The 16,232-nt window shown below is 36.1% G+C and overlaps 1 protein-coding gene across 1 annotated transcript in view; it reads right to left on the reverse strand.

Moving 5' to 3' along the window:
- LOC135224420 (OTU domain-containing protein 7A-like) overlaps positions 1-16,232 on the reverse strand; it is a gene marked incomplete at its 5' end in the record, with an annotated part of 176,158 nt that overhangs the window by 52,127 nt on the left and 107,799 nt on the right. The window contains 1 exon segment of the mRNA XM_064263407.1: positions 5,756-5,930. Coding sequence (XP_064119477.1) covers positions 5,756-5,930 — 175 coding nt within the window.

A 16,232-nucleotide genomic window follows, 5' to 3' on the forward strand; every position in this document is an offset into this window, starting at 1 on the left:
CTATTCATGGGGTTTGCCGACAAAAATAATCACCAAAAAGTGTATGAACATACTATATTCATTGGATGGGAATTTTGGAAATTTCCTTATCACATCTCAAGGCAATCTGAACTCTCTCCTGCGCCAAATAGCTATTATAGTTGCTGTAAAAGTTGCTATGAGTCATTTATGGCCCATGGAAGACATCTGAGCACTTTTTCCATGAAATTCATTCAAAATGTATGTTACCCATCCACAAGTGGGTAATACAAATTATTTTTCTGTTTTATCAAGTTTCATATTTGTATAAGCAGTCATAAAGGCACACTATGTGAAAACAGTACTTGACTTATGGATCATCCTGAAAATGTAGCTCTTTTTCAGTATCTGCTCTATTCTAGCTTACAACAGCATTTTTGCAAATTCAACAATTTCTGCTCACAGAGTGTTTTCAGGGAAATGACTGATTACCTAGTTAGCACTAAGCAGCAAGTTATAACTTGCCCCACCACACTTTATTTTTCCTTTTTATCCATTACAATACAGCAAAGAGTCGGTGTATGATGTTTTGTTTTTTGCCTTCTTTATACTGCTGTAGTATTTTTAGTAAATGAATATACTACTTACCACCTATCTACTCATTATCATGCTTTTCTGAGCTCATCTCTAAGTAAGGTGTTCATTAATTTTTGCATTTATTTATAGATTTTTGTCTAAGTAGACTATTGAATACATTTTTGCACTTAGACTTTATCTCAGGTGTTCATTTTTACCTAAACAAGTACATATTCATTTTTACCTAACCACTGAGACTTACGGACAACTGCAGAAACAATATCTTTATCATTTCTAACACCTTCAAAAAAGTTGGATTCCTATAAGACATTTTTTAAGTTAATTAATGACCTTTCCATAATTCATTTTACAATAAAACTGAGAAGAGCATAAAATACAAAATGAGAAAAAGTGAATGGGTGTGTGTGTGTATTATAAGCTTCAACATATCCATTCTTTGTTTTGCTTTGTTGCAGTAAGGTACTGTGCATATCTTTTGATAAAATATGGAAACAGCATAGTAAACATAAAAACACAAAAAAACAAAAGCTGTAGCGAAGTCAGATGCCTGCCTACACCTCTCAACCCATCCCACAGCCTCCTCCCCCCTGCAAAGCCAAAGAAACTAGCTTTCCTACTCCACCCACCTTCCAAAACAATCCCTTCTCTGAGTGAGCTCCTCTAAGCCTCACTGCCCCTCCCTTCCCATGAAATACAGCCTTACTGCCCCTCCTCTCCCATGGTGCCAAGCCATCCGAACCATGCCCCTATGAAACTCCAGGCCTCCCCCACACCCCAAAACCCTATCTCAAACTCTCTTCATAAATGTAAGCAGTGTTACCAAAAGTTTCTTTAGGCCATGCAGCATTGCCAACCATTAGAATGGTTTTTTCAAATTTTTTAGAATTTACGTATACAAGCAGTCCCCGGTTATCCACTGGACAACTCATGAAAGAGTAAGTTGGTATCTTGATTTCAAGGAAGGATATAGTGCCTGTCTCACAAGATGTATTTTTGTAAATTTGCTCATAAATATACCAAGGGGTTGCTGTTGCTTTTAGTTCTCATCCTTTATGATAATATGTCAGTTATAAATATAATTTTGCAAAGCAAAATGCAAAGAAAAATGAGAAATAACGTGTATAAATCTAAAAAAGTTATAGCATCTTTGTTCTCAGTAAATATAAGTAAATATTTTACAAGACATGCTCAGGATTTGTTACTAATTTTATTTCTTATCTGTTTTGATATCGTGTGAGCTATAATCATAATTTTACAAAATAAAATATTTATTTATTAAAAACATCATGTATTACTTCACAAAATTTACGGTTGTAAATAAGGGATTTTGACGAAGGAAAAATCTATTTCTGGGTGATTGGCTCGTGTCGCCCTATGAAAGGATCCTTAATATCATTCTTTCTAGGTAAAATTAATCTAAAATTACCAGAGAAAAACAAAATTAAGAAAATGTCAGTAAAACTGACTCGCTCACTCTTAAAAAGAAGTGTCGGTATGGTAATAGGGGCGAGTGGGAACACTACCACGAGACATTCACCAATTAGACCTTCGAATCAGAATCCCCACAAGAGAGAGCTGATACCAACGGGCGATGCAGCCGCTACTACTACTACTAGAGGACGCCACGGACAGCAGCGCCCCTAGCAGGTCATCCTTAATATTTAGCGCTAGCGTACAGACGCATTTTTCTCTGTGCTGTGCCTTTTACGGGATTTATTATCTTCTCGATATGGAACGTTCTGCAATCGCAACGGCTAAGTTAAGTGCCTCATAAGTAATGTTTTACTATAATTTTATCTTCCGGGAACCAGTATTTTCCTTCTAATAGGTCATATACGGTTTCCCGGTTGTCTCGTGGCGGCGCCATGCTGCCTTGTTAAGAATTCCCGGTCCTCCATACTGGGACTTCTTATACTTATGGGCTTACCTTTTACGTTCATCGTTTTTACATCGAGTTTTAGCTAGATTAGCCCCCTTACCATTTCTCTTAGTTTGGTATTTAGGGCTATTATTATTGTTCCAGCCCAGCATCCCGGCTCTTGCTCTTCATCGGCTTTCGCTGGCTCCGAGTAGGCTTCTGTTCCTCGGAACAGTTTGCCTCCTCCTGGGCTCCTTTTTCTTCTACTAAAAGTGTCTTTTCCATCTTTACGATGTAATTTTATTCTATTTAGGGTGTTAAAAGAGGCCGCACAACGGTTGTAAATAGTAATTTTCAACTTCTCGTGGAAGTTAGGGAAAATGTTTTACAAGTTTTTTTTTTACACCATGTGCATTTGCATATCTTCCTCTTTCCACTGAGGTGTTTTTTCTTAAACTGGCCGACCTCAAAGTTTTCCCGGCTTGGGGTGGTGCATTTTGATTTATTACCCTGCCCATTAAGGGTTAATCTCACCTCAGTTAGGTATGTATCACCACCAATACTCTATTATCGGCACTGATAACCAAAAAACGGTGCAGCGATTTTCAATGCTAGACAAGCCCCATAAAATCGGATCACCAACAATTGAGGCCGTCAATAACTGGGGACTGCCTTTATCACTTAACTTTGGGCCTTGGACCCTGGGTCTGCTACTCTCAGATAAATGTCGAGTGTCAGATAATGAAGATCCAGATAATTGAGGGGATTACTTATTGTAAATATTGTAATTCTTTCTTACAAATACTGAAATTACAGTATACTGACAGTGCAGCACACCATTGCTGCCTCCATTTCTTAGAAGCCTTAAACATCGGGGAGAAGTTAAATCTCAACATCATGCAAAAAAACTTTTCTCCTCCCAACAGCTGCTAGTAGTGTCACATACCTGCACTTCTGATCCAAACAAACTGACCAATCAGGAGTTTCTCAATCAAAACTAATTTTCAAAGGATACCCCTATCTCTAACACTCACATATTCTGATGGGAGCAACCATCAATATCAGGGAGAAGCTTTTCACCAAGACTATGATCTCCTGATGACCAATAGAAATTCAGCACTGCTCCTACCTGCAGTGCCGAATATAACTGCTGAAAGTGATGCCCTTAAAAACCCACTACGGCAACTTTCTGCTGCCTGACACAGCCCTCAGAAACGTCTACTGGATACACTTACTGAGAGTGTCCAGTAAGTGTATCCAATAGATGTTTCTGACGGCTCTGTACTCTCCGCATTATACTTAGTGCACAATGGAATATTCCTTACTGTCTTTAGTAGGAATACACTTATAAGATTCAGTATGTCCTACGATTATTTCAACCACATATGAACACACTGTATTTACCATATTTTATCAATATCAATATTGGAGAATAAAGAATAATTATAAAGATTGAAAGACTATACTGGCTGTTGCCGGTTATCAACAGGGGTAATGCTCCAACGGCTTGATGATAAGCAAAATTCGCAGATAACCAAAAATCGACAATTTTCGGCACTTACTGGCACTGATAACCAGATTTTAGTGCCGATAACCAGATAATGGTGGCTCTGTTAGGTATGCATCGCGTCAATACTTTCTTATCAGCACCAATAACTGGAGATTGCCAAATTTTGGTGCTAGCGCTATACAAGCGATATAAGATCGCCAATATCCGAGGCTACCGATAACCGGGGACTACCTGTAAAGTTATGATTCACAATAATAAAAATCATTAATAATAATAATAAGGCAGTCACCAGTAATTGGCAGGGGTTCCATTCTGACAGCTTGATGATAAACGAAAATTGCAGATAGCTGAAAATCAGCGATTTTCAGCACTTACTGGTGCTTATAGCCAGATTTTGGTTCCAATAACCGGTTAAAGGCACCTAAGAGAGGTATATCTCGGCAACTATACTCTATTATCGGTGCTAATAACCAGAAATCGACGCTAGACAAGCCCCATAAAACCGAATCAACAATAACTGAGGCCACTGGTAACAAAGGAGTGCTTATTATAATATATAGTAGTAGTAGTAGTAGTAGTAGTAGTAGTAGTAGTAGTAGTAGTAGTAGTAGTAGTAGTAGTAGTAGTAGTAGTAGTAGTAGTAGTAGTAATTATTATTATTATTGCTGTTCAACGGCAATTAGTTTGTAAAGAATCTTTATTCTCATTATTTTCTCGTCAACAGGTAGATGGTATAATACATTTACAAAGCGAATGTAAAGTTATTCTGCTTTCTTTCTTTACTTTACTCTTTTGTTTCGATATGCACAGAGGTAGTCATCTACAGAAAGAATGGATAAAATACAAAAGTGGGAAAGTATTTACAGCAGCAGAGCTGGTTTAGAATTAGCCAAGGTCTAAGTTGCATTCCATTACTGTTACTGCATAGGGGTCTTTGCTGTAAAGCAAGCAGATGTTTGAACCTTCCTGGTTGTATTGATCAAGGAAGTTGGAGGTTTAAGCTTGTTTATACCCAAATAGGATTCTGCCCAGTGGGTTGGGGGGGGGGGGGGGGGGTGTTTGTTTGTTCATCTCATTCCTTTCTTCCTCACCAGTGCAACACACAGGTTGAATTTTTTCTTTTTCCTTGCACTGACATTTAGCATTAGCCAATTTCCTATGTTTCTTATGGAAATGGGATTCTGCCCAGGTAGAGGGATAGACTTGCATTGTCTTACTCTCTCTCACTTGTACGCTGTTTTTTTCCAGTATATGTAAGGGTTCCAAGAGGCAAAAACATCTAGTCTAGTGCCATGTCTAGAAACACTTGCCAACCTTTGATATTCCTTCATTATCTCTGTAGATGACCGCCTGTGTGTCCAAAAATAAACAATGAAAACAAAATATCTATCCATGCCCTTTGGAAATTTAATATATGTACCAAATACCTGCTGATAAGTGTATGATACCTGCTGACAACAAGTGTATAAGAAGAGGAACAGAGAAGACTATACAAGCTAAATGCCACGGAAGCAGCAATTTTTTAAAAATAACATTGCTCTAAAAGAGGGACTCCTGCCAAACAATCTGTCTTGTGCTTTTATAAATAGGCAAAGACCATCTTGGGATATGCATTTTAACTGATAAAAGACCATCTTGTGACTTCAGTTTACATTTTAAGGGGAACTAAAAAAGGTAAACATTATATCTTAAACAATATCCTAATATCATACTTTAAATTCTTTATTCTAACTACAGGTTAGAATAAAGGGTTAAAAGTAGAGAAACGCTCCATGTGTAACATTTCTACAGGCTAAGATAATGAAACAGTACTGTCTTATACTACATCTCACCTGGAAGCTGATTTCCACTGCAGTCTTGTTGACTCTCCATCACAACCAGAGCTGAGAAATGTGCTGCATCATATGTCAAAAGTAATGGTGATCTTTGGCATTCTCGTGGTGGACACTCTAGTGGGAGGTAAATACCACCAAATGGAATAGGTGCCAGTGGTTCTCCACTTACATCCTAACAATAAAAAAAACATTAATTTTTAATAGTTCAAACATCTAGCCAAAAGAATGCTTAAAGAACTACATAAGCCAGTCCCTGGGTTATGGCGTGGGTTCCATTCCAGCAGCATGCTGTTAGTTGGAAAACAGTAACTTTGGACCTGAAACCAATTTTTTCATTAACTCTGTAAGTTGGAGTTGCTGTAACCCAGGGACTACCTCTACATGACCATTTCATACCTATTAAACCTCACAAAATTATCAATGCATATAATGAAATTTCCACACTACACTAGCGCCTCAGGTTACGAAATTAATCCGTTCTGAAGCGGCCTTCGTAACCTGACTTTTTACTACCTAGAACTACGTTTTACATGTAAATTGCCTAATTCGTTCCAGGCCCTATAAAAACACCACAGTAAATTTTATAATAAAGCTAAGTTGACCAATAAACAATGAAATACGTACAACAATTTGGACCATTCAATACCTAACATAACCATGACTGTACCTGTAAATAAAGTGTATTAGTGTACTACAGGGTACAAGAAATACTGACCACAGAGGAGGTGGACAAATGGCATAAAACATGAACACTTAACTTTACAAAACACATTAAAAATGGCAGAAAACATTAACACTAAACTTTACGAAACACATTAACAAATGGCAGAAAACATTAACACTTCTTGATTATCTCCATCTTCGTTCTCCATGGAAAGCATCCTCTTCTTTCTGTGAACTTCAGCAACATTCTTGGGGCCCACGGCTAATAACGTAAGTAATTAAGTTCACACACAACAAAATAAAGTATAACTTACAGTACAACAAAAGCGAAGTTACTAACATGAATTTACGTTAACAAACGAAATATAGGTGAACAAACGAATTCAAGGTGTTTACATAGAGGCATGATCGGACAGATGCTGACCAATAGGAGAGCAGGATCTTACGCCGGTGTGTTAGCTTATCTCTCGAGGCATGAGTGTACTTTTCTTCTTCTTGTGAAGAAAATAAGGAATGATCTGATGAGAGGATGGCTAATTTTGTAAATTCTATACAAGGACAAAGCATGAAGGGTTCTGACAAGAATGTAAATATTCCAATGCCACTTTGCAGGAAACAGGTGATTACATAAACAGTCCTTGTGGGTTAGTGATACATTTTTTTTCTTTACTTTTAATGTCGAGCACACTTAATGGTATGAAGATAATGTAAACTAACTTTAACAGTAGGTAAGATTAAATCCAAATAATTTTGCCTATTTCCCCTGCTTTATAAGACCCAACCACCAAATACATTTGTGGATTACAGTAAAACCTCATTTTAATGGAGTGATAGGGAAGGGGGGTAAGGTCGTATGTTTAAGCCAACTGTCCATTGAAGTGAAGCATTGTTTTTTCATGCCCTAAATGATGTTTATCGGCTGGCTAAGCCTCGGCCAAGGTGTGATAACCATTGACATACATGAAAAGATTCACATTATGACATCAATTGATAATAAAGGTAATACAAAAATAATTTTCACCTTATATATTATGGGCATATCTTCATAAAAAATGGCCTATTCAATTAGTAATTCCATATCAATGAAATCAACTATTAACTCTGAATGGCCAGCGAAGAAAATGTAAACATAGAGTTATATAGTTACATTCACAGTGACTTTATCGTCCAGTAACCTTTCATATATTTTAATATATAGAGTAATTACAGTGTTAACCCTTTAATGCCGATTGGACGTATTAAATGTCGATATAAATGGTCTGTTAGGTGCCAATTGGATGTATTGTACGTCGATATAAAAATTTTTTTTTAAAAATTGCGGAAAAATAGTTATAGGCCTACTAGGCAAAAACTTTTGAATCACACGCCTTGGGGGATGCTGGGAGCTCACAGATCAAGGCGTTGTTTTGTTCAAATCGTTACTCAGGCGCGCAAGCGTGAATTTCTTTCTTATCGCACTAAAAAGTATCAGCGACACATCTCAGAAATTATTTCGTCACTTTGACATAATTTTTGCACCATTTTATATTAGCTGTTACATGGAGTATTATATGTGTAAGTGTTTACATAATAAAAATATGGAATGTTAGTCCATATATATATAAAGTCTAAAACTAAAGAGGTCAACCAGATTGCTTGCAGGAATGTGATCAGACTAGAGACGCTAAAGATGATGTATACAATAAGTATGTAGGCTAAGATAACATGCCGTCACCTGTAGTCATTCAATTGTTTATAAACATTAGTCCAAGCTCCCTGCTTGAGACAACTACCCCGACCTATAATTCAAACGGCCTACGTGATCTGTAGCGTGTCTCATTTTGTATTGTGTGTTCGTATGAAACTATGTCATTGTATGTAGTGTTCATATTTGTTCGAACTACTGTCTGTTCCTTCATAACTTGTAACAGAGATGGTAGACAAGCAGAACAGAGTTAGCTATCGTCATTAGAAGACCTGTACCTCTTTACCTAAGCTTTATCATGTAGAGGAATAGGATTAGCCATCATCATTGGCAGAAGCGATCAAGCTATCGTTATTAGAAGACTTGTACAATCATATCTGATCTTCAGCATGTAAAACTTCAGAAGAATACATATATTTTTATATTTCGTGTTTTCTACAAGAACCTCCTCACCATGAGTTTAACACATCGTCGTAATAACCAACAAGATAATACCGACTTCGTAAGTGATCTACAACCCCCCAGACACTCCATTGAAGATGGAAGTGCAATACCAACCGACTTAGCGTAAAATTATCGCAAGTCTAACATTACCTCATAGGGCGCCTTATCATACAAGGCACAAGCCCTAATATTGGTGGCAGTGGACCAGAAGAACTCTACAACTTCTCCGAAGAAATATCAGAATAATGAAGTATCATATAAGAACTCTTCAACGACGACGAAAGCAGCAGATTCTTCAAGCAACTTATTTTCATCGTTTAGTGAGCGACTTCAGAAAACAACAAAAGAACTCTTTAACGACGACGAAAGCAAGAGATTCTTCAAGCAACTTAGTATCATCGTTAGTGAATAACTTCAAGAAACAAAACCGACGTGTCCTTTTTCCTACGACAACGCAAGCTTCGTCTCTCATTAGAATCATTCAAGAAAACATCGTTAGTGAGCGTTTCCGGCACTCCAAGAAACAAACCGAACGCGTCTGCAGCATCGGATCTTTCAAGGGCTCGAATCATCGAAACAACGCGCACGGGGAAACTGAAGCCAAAACCAGGTCATCCGCTAAATAGAGAAGGAGGACCAAGGCCGTGTGTCGTTATCGGAACACCGTGACTTCCACAAAAGCAAGCTAAGTACAATTTTTTTATTCATTTGGAGTAACTTTGAGTGTTTCCTTTGCAGGTCGAATTTCGTTATTCCTGTGGGCTGAAGTTACGAGACATTCTTAATCTTACTTTTTTACAGAAATTATCTACATCATTGAGATTTCGCTACTGCGAGTTTTTTTTATCTTTGAGTGTCTGTTTCCAGAAGTTCTACTGAAATATCATAATCATATACTATGTTAATTTTATCATTTTGGGTGATTATTAATCCCTTACGTAACAAATCATATTAAACAGTGAATATGCGTTTACGCAGTGGACGTCTGTATTTATACAGATGCATGGATAGGGTCGTTAGGCACCGTAGTGATTAGAAAACACACAAAAACAAGTGGAACACCCGTACAAATCTAGATAAATTAGAGGTAACACTATTTCGGGTCATGACAATAAATGCTCCTTTGCAAGTCCCGATCGCAGTTTTAGCCTGAGTTTTTTGAGTTATATAAAAAAATCGAACCTCAATGACTCAACTTAACTTTAAAAAATACGGCTGGATTGCAAGAAATAACATGCCTATAAAAAAAACAAAAAAACTTTCATCAGGCTAAATGCGCTGACCAGGATCCCTCACTATTTCAAATTTTAGCAAAGAATGAAGTACAAACAGTTAATATTGAATGCAGTAGTGATAACTTGTCTTATTAGTAATCGCTCAGTTCCTAATAGTTCGTCCTTCATTGCTTTATACGTAACCAGCAACATAATGCTAAAAACACAAAACAAATCCGTTGCCAATGGTAATAAAGAGAAGGATCCTAATTATTACAAAAGAAATAGAAACAGTAGCCCGTTCAGAATCAAACAAGCAAGCTCGGTGACTGTGTCACCTAGTCAAGCGGTCAAGGTCAGTCAAAAACTGCCGAAGTGTTCAAAGCATAGCAAATTCCACACAATAAGCGACTCTAGCAGAGTGGAAAAAAGCGATGTTGGATCATACATCCCAAATACCTTTTTAAAATTAAAAAGGATTTTTCCTATGAAACACACGACCGTATAAAGTAATCAGAGCAGGTTTTCGTTTTTTTTTTTTTTTGTTTTTTTTAATACGTAAGTTATTATAAGTAGTGGTGGACAAAGCCCGACTGTACGCGCCGTAAAAATTAGAATATCTTGTTTTTATTCCTTAGTACACGTAATATCCTGTATTACGGACTCACCGTCTGTTGTTCGAACTTCCCTAATGAGAAGTCCGGATAAGCGAGCGCTTACAGATACCTCTATAGTTATAAAAACATTGATCTGTATCTAGTGTAATTGTAAGATATCCATCTAGGGATACACAAATATTATCTTACATCCTGCAAAATAAGGCGTGTTTATCAAAGGAAAATCCTATAAACCTTCAAACATATCAAAAATCAGTTTTGAACAAAATGAGACAGTTAATCAAATAATAACTTATATAAAGGAACTATACATTTGTCTCATAAATCGTAACATTGTTCAAATGACCCAACAGAATTCTCCCACAACCGCAGTCGCACTTTGCACGCAAAATTTCGAGAAGCATGCACCCTCGAAGTCTTAGTGCGTTGTTAAAATGACTTTGCTGGGAAATGAAATTTTAATCCTTCCCGACACTCTGAAATATAACGATTTTCCGCGCAACAAAGCCCTAAAAGGTATACATATCGTGGATACGGAAGTTATAAATATCGCATTTTTTATTGTTGCTAAATTTTTAATCCCGCCCAACCATCCGTAGATGAATCTCTCTGATAATCTATCTAAAGTAATATCCGTAAAGTCATTCAAGCAGAGGTGATTCAGCAGAAATTTTTTTATCTTTTACCTGAATACCAGGAAGTTTCTCCACTAGCGAGTGATCTCTGGGAAAAAACGGATGTAACTTAACACAAAATACGGTCTAAGGACAAACATAAAGCTATATACGTACCTTCGTATAGACTCTCACTGAAATTTCAAAATAGAGGTAAATGACGCAGTTGAAAAAATGTTAGTAATATGAGCCATTAGGAAATCAAATAAGCCCATATAATTTTTCCCTCAAACGTCATGCCATAAAAAATCGCGGACTTGGCGTATCTGCGTAGATTTCTGACGCTTAAACAAGGAAACGACTCCCGATAGTTTCCAGTGCCATGTACCGACGACATCTTATCTCTGTTAGGTAGAATAAATTTTTTTTTTTCATCAACTTGGACTTACTTAAAAGCTTTTACCAGATACCATTACCTAAGTGATACCTCATACACCGTTTTCAGCACACTCAGGGGACATTATCAATTTTTTACGTATGCCTCCGGCTTACGTTGCACCCAATTACAATATAGTGTTTGGAGACTTTTAGGGGATAACCTACATGCCTATATGGATGATTCTTGTAATCTTTTCTAATACCTTAGAAGTACATTCACATAAACTAGAGCTAGTCTCAGAGTAAAATATCTAAATGTGAGTTTTTAAAACCGAACATGTTTATCTAGGTTTTATGTGTCTGGTCAAGGTCTTAAAGTAGTCCATGGTAAGGTGCCGGCTATTCATAACTTTCCGTACTTATTAACGTAAAAGGGGGATACAGCACTTTTGCGCTGTAGTGGTATTACAATCGTATGCAAATATGTAACTCTTCAAATCATGACAGCTCCTTTAACAGATCTTACGAAGAAGAGCTTTAGATTGATTGATGGTCTAAAAAGCATCAACAGGCGTTCGATATCTTAAAAGCGGAATAATACAGCTTACCTAACTTAAAAATCCCTGATTTAAATAAGGAATTTTTTTTTTGTTTATTGCAACAGACGCCTCAGATCAAGGGGTGGTAAGAGGGATATACTTCAGCAATCTGAATAAACAGTTTTTCCTTCTATAGCTTTTTTTATTCATCGTAAACTAAAGCCCTCTGAAAGTAAATATACAGTAATAGGCAAGGAAGGGCTAGGTATCTTTAACTCACTAGTACATTTTAAGTTCATAATCTATGGCTATCCTGATAAAGTCTTTACTGAACATGAGTCCTTTACCAGTTTGTTTTTCAAAGGCTTTAATCACAGTCCAAAAGGAACTCGGTGACAAATGATCATTCAGGTCTTTGGAGCCAAGATAAGATATCTACCATGGGAAGCAATTGTCATAGCTGACGCATTATCCCGAAATCCCGCACCATACTGCAAAGAACCATTAATTAGACTAAAAAATATAGAAAACATCCGTGCCTATTGTTAAAAACCGTATCTAAACAAGAAAATTCCTTAACCCAAGAGATCGCGAGCATTGAATATCTGGGTCGGAGCGCAGAACTGTTACAAACTGAACAAAGCAAGTGTCAACAGCGATAAGCAAAACAATAAACACCAAACAATAAACACTTCGAAACGGAAACAGGGTCAGTGGCTAGGCAAAAAACAATAAACACTTTCGAGCAGAAACCCTAAAGCAAAAGTATATTTATAGTATGTGTATCAGAATAAATGTAATCAAATGTAATGTTATATTTGTAGGTCTGTGACGAGGAAAACCCGAAGAAACACAGCAGGTGACTAACGACCAGGTAGTAGTAATAATCTCTCTCATACCAATCGTCATAAACTGGTTGCATTCCGTCATCCAGGGTTCCCTCCTATGTCACAGAAAGCCAAATCACTGTTTACTGGCCTACAATACTTACAGATATAAAAAGCACATAACTAATTTGTAACACGTGTCATGAAAAACAAGGGATACACTAAGACACCTGTCAGTTTAGGGGCCTATCTGTGCCAAATCAATCCTTGAAAGAATATACGTAGAATTATTAACAGAATTAAGAGTCTGACAGAGGGAATAAACACTTCTTAGTGTCAATAGTTTCCTTGACACGTTATATAGAATTAATAGCACTAAAAACAAACACCGCAATTGAGTGCGTTAGGAATATTTATGAGTGCTAAATCAGTAAACATGGAATTCAACACATGATAATCTGACTCGGGTGGCGTAAATCAATAATAATCTCCTTAACACGTTGTGTGAATTCCTATCCATTAAGAAAACCAGTAATATATTTTATCGCCCAGAGTCAATCGGTTTGGTAGAATAAGAGATAAATCAGAAAGTGTCAATGTCTTACGAGTTACAACTCGTGATATTGGATCCGAACTGGATTATAGCGGTTCTCGCGGTTTTAAATACCTTTATCATTTATATCTGTATCTATAGAATTGATGCCGCAAGTAGCCTTATACGGTACGCCGCTAGAACCACTTTTCCACATATTCAAGCCAACATTATTTTATCAAATATATATAAAAAAATATATAAAATAAATATAAAAAAAAAATAAGATAAATATGATACAAGTAGAGTCAATATAATACATCCGTAAGAAGTCGGAAGGGTTACAAATTATAATAAAAAAGGAATCACGATAATATCAATAAGCAAAACGTAACCATTAAATATCCAAATATATGCGTAAAGATTGAACTCAAACTTAACGCTTTAGTAATGACAAATAAGCTAAAAGTTCAAACACATATCAAAACCTACTGACATATTGTCTGTCCCGGTGATTTATATTCGTAGTCAATGAAAAAAAAATATAATAACAATAAATAAATAAATAAATAAATAAAATAAAATAAAAGAGATTTTAAAGACAGGAAGTCTAGAAGTGAAAATGTTTATCTATGGGGCTAATAATATATATAGAATTTGTATGGAAACCTTTTTCATCAGTTTGAATAAGGAATATTTAATTTAACATAATTACAATTATGCAGATTTCCAACATGAAACTAATATACTGTTCAATTTTGGTACTGTTTTTTTTTTCAGACATTTCTCTCATGTGGGTCGAGTATTAAAAAACAAAAAATTTATCCTAAAGTCGTATTTATTACAGCAAGTAACGTAACTCTTAGCTGCTGAGAGCAATCTCCTGCCAAGTGACGACGTCATCATTGCCGTATCAGCATTTTGTTCCTTTTAACCTCAATAATCTGCTTACACAGGCTTCATCTGTGTGTCGTCTCTGCTTGCATAGCAGATTGACTGGAGAAAGGAATGCTTAGCCCGAACTTCTCATGGGCAAGGCAGACGTTAGGTACAAGTGTCTATCGGTATGCGCAATGCAACTTGCAATCATTTTAAAATTAATAAACAAAATAAGGAAATAGAATTTCTATAACATCAAAATGAATTAATTTTTTCTGAACCTCATAGACATTTAGAAGTATCACGATATGGATATGGATTATTTACTTGCAACATTAGCCTATTACAATTCAAGTAAAACATTCATGGGAAAATGTCACATTTTCTTGAAAAACCCAAAGTTTATTTAGAAATTAGTTACATAGTGGGTTTTTTCGTTGCATCTCCTACCTATTAATGTTTTTAAAATTAACCTCAGAGGATGCGCGCGGGAAAATTGAATATGAAACTTTTGTTAGGGCACATAGGATCAGATTTTATAACAACTTAATTTCAGTTAGCATAGAGGAATACAGAATCATGATTAATTTCTTCTTCCCTTGACTCTTATGTTGCCTGGCAATCTACAAATAGCTCCGTTTCACACTTCTTTGTCTATAAACTACTACCAGTAATATCGAATTTTCTTTCTTTGGGATTCGTATTGAATATCTGTTTATTTTTTTATAATATGGATATTTTTACAGTCCTCATAGACCTGGATAGGTTCACTCATTGTTAATGCCATGGATAAAAAGTTTGTACAGCGGACTCTTTTGAATTCCAAAAATATCAGCGAATTCATGTGGGTTAAGTCTGGTCTAAATAGCTCTCTTCCCTCCCCTGTATTTGGATGTCGTCTGAATTTACTTTGGCCTTGTGACAAGTATAATTTCACTTGCAGGATGATTAATGGAACCTGGTTACAGTATCCTGCAGTACGAGAATTTCACATCGCACTTCAAAAAAAAATCGTTCGTCGCTGCGGACGACGGCAGTCCGAGTAACAACCGCCTACAATGTGAAAGGAATAAGCACCATCATGGACTTCTTCGGCCGACACCCGTATCCCGTCGTTAATCTCGTTTTAATGCGGAACGCTCCGGCGGCTGTCGGATTCGACTACGAAAGGGACATACTTCCGACAAATTACGACCCAAGAAGGTAATTCAACTCTACTTTGCTGGCGAAGGATCGTGCTGGGGATGTTTTTTTTTTATTCATCGCGAACGTAATCGTGTAGCTTAGGATGACAGAGAATAAGTATGAGCGGCAAAATAGAACGTTGGACCCGCCCAGGCAAATTTTCCCTTGTTTTAACCCTGTGAAATAGGCCGTTTCATTGGGCTATAGGTGATTGTCTGGAACTGTGTAATGGACGAAAAGTTGTTCGAACGAACGCTAGTTAAAAGTGAAGTAGTATAACCTCGGTCATGTTACCTATATATATAAAGTATCATGTATCCTATATATAAATGATCATAAATAACAGAAATCGAAATATATTTTTTTGCGTGTACGCACTAGGAATCTATATGTAAATGATCATAAATAACGGAATCGAAATATATCTTTGCGTGTACGCAATAGGAATCTATAAAGTGCACATATATTAATCATAATTATATGAATCCATATACATATGTATAAACAAATCAGGTAGCCTATAATCAATATGTTACCTTTATATTACCATATCTGCAGTTATATATGAGTTAGTATATTGATTAATGTATCAGATATATATTTAGCATAAAAATCAACGAATCAATCAGCATAAACATTAATAATTTTATCAATTCATATATGAAATTTTTTATCAGTTAAAATATGATTTTTATCATGTTAATCTTCATTCTATGCAATTATCAGAGTACATAGTATTTTCTGTAGCATAAGTATCTTAATGAGATGAAGTGAAAAAAACTGTATCATTATATATCACGTGATCACTATTTATTTACCAATATCATTGTTTTTATATTTATTACTTGAATCAATCATGTACACCATGAATTTTTATTACTTATATATATATATATTA

This window comes from Macrobrachium nipponense, chromosome 20 (genome assembly GCF_015104395.2).
Source record: "Macrobrachium nipponense isolate FS-2020 chromosome 20, ASM1510439v2, whole genome shotgun sequence".
NCBI classification, from domain to species: domain Eukaryota; kingdom Metazoa; phylum Arthropoda; class Malacostraca; order Decapoda; family Palaemonidae; genus Macrobrachium; species Macrobrachium nipponense.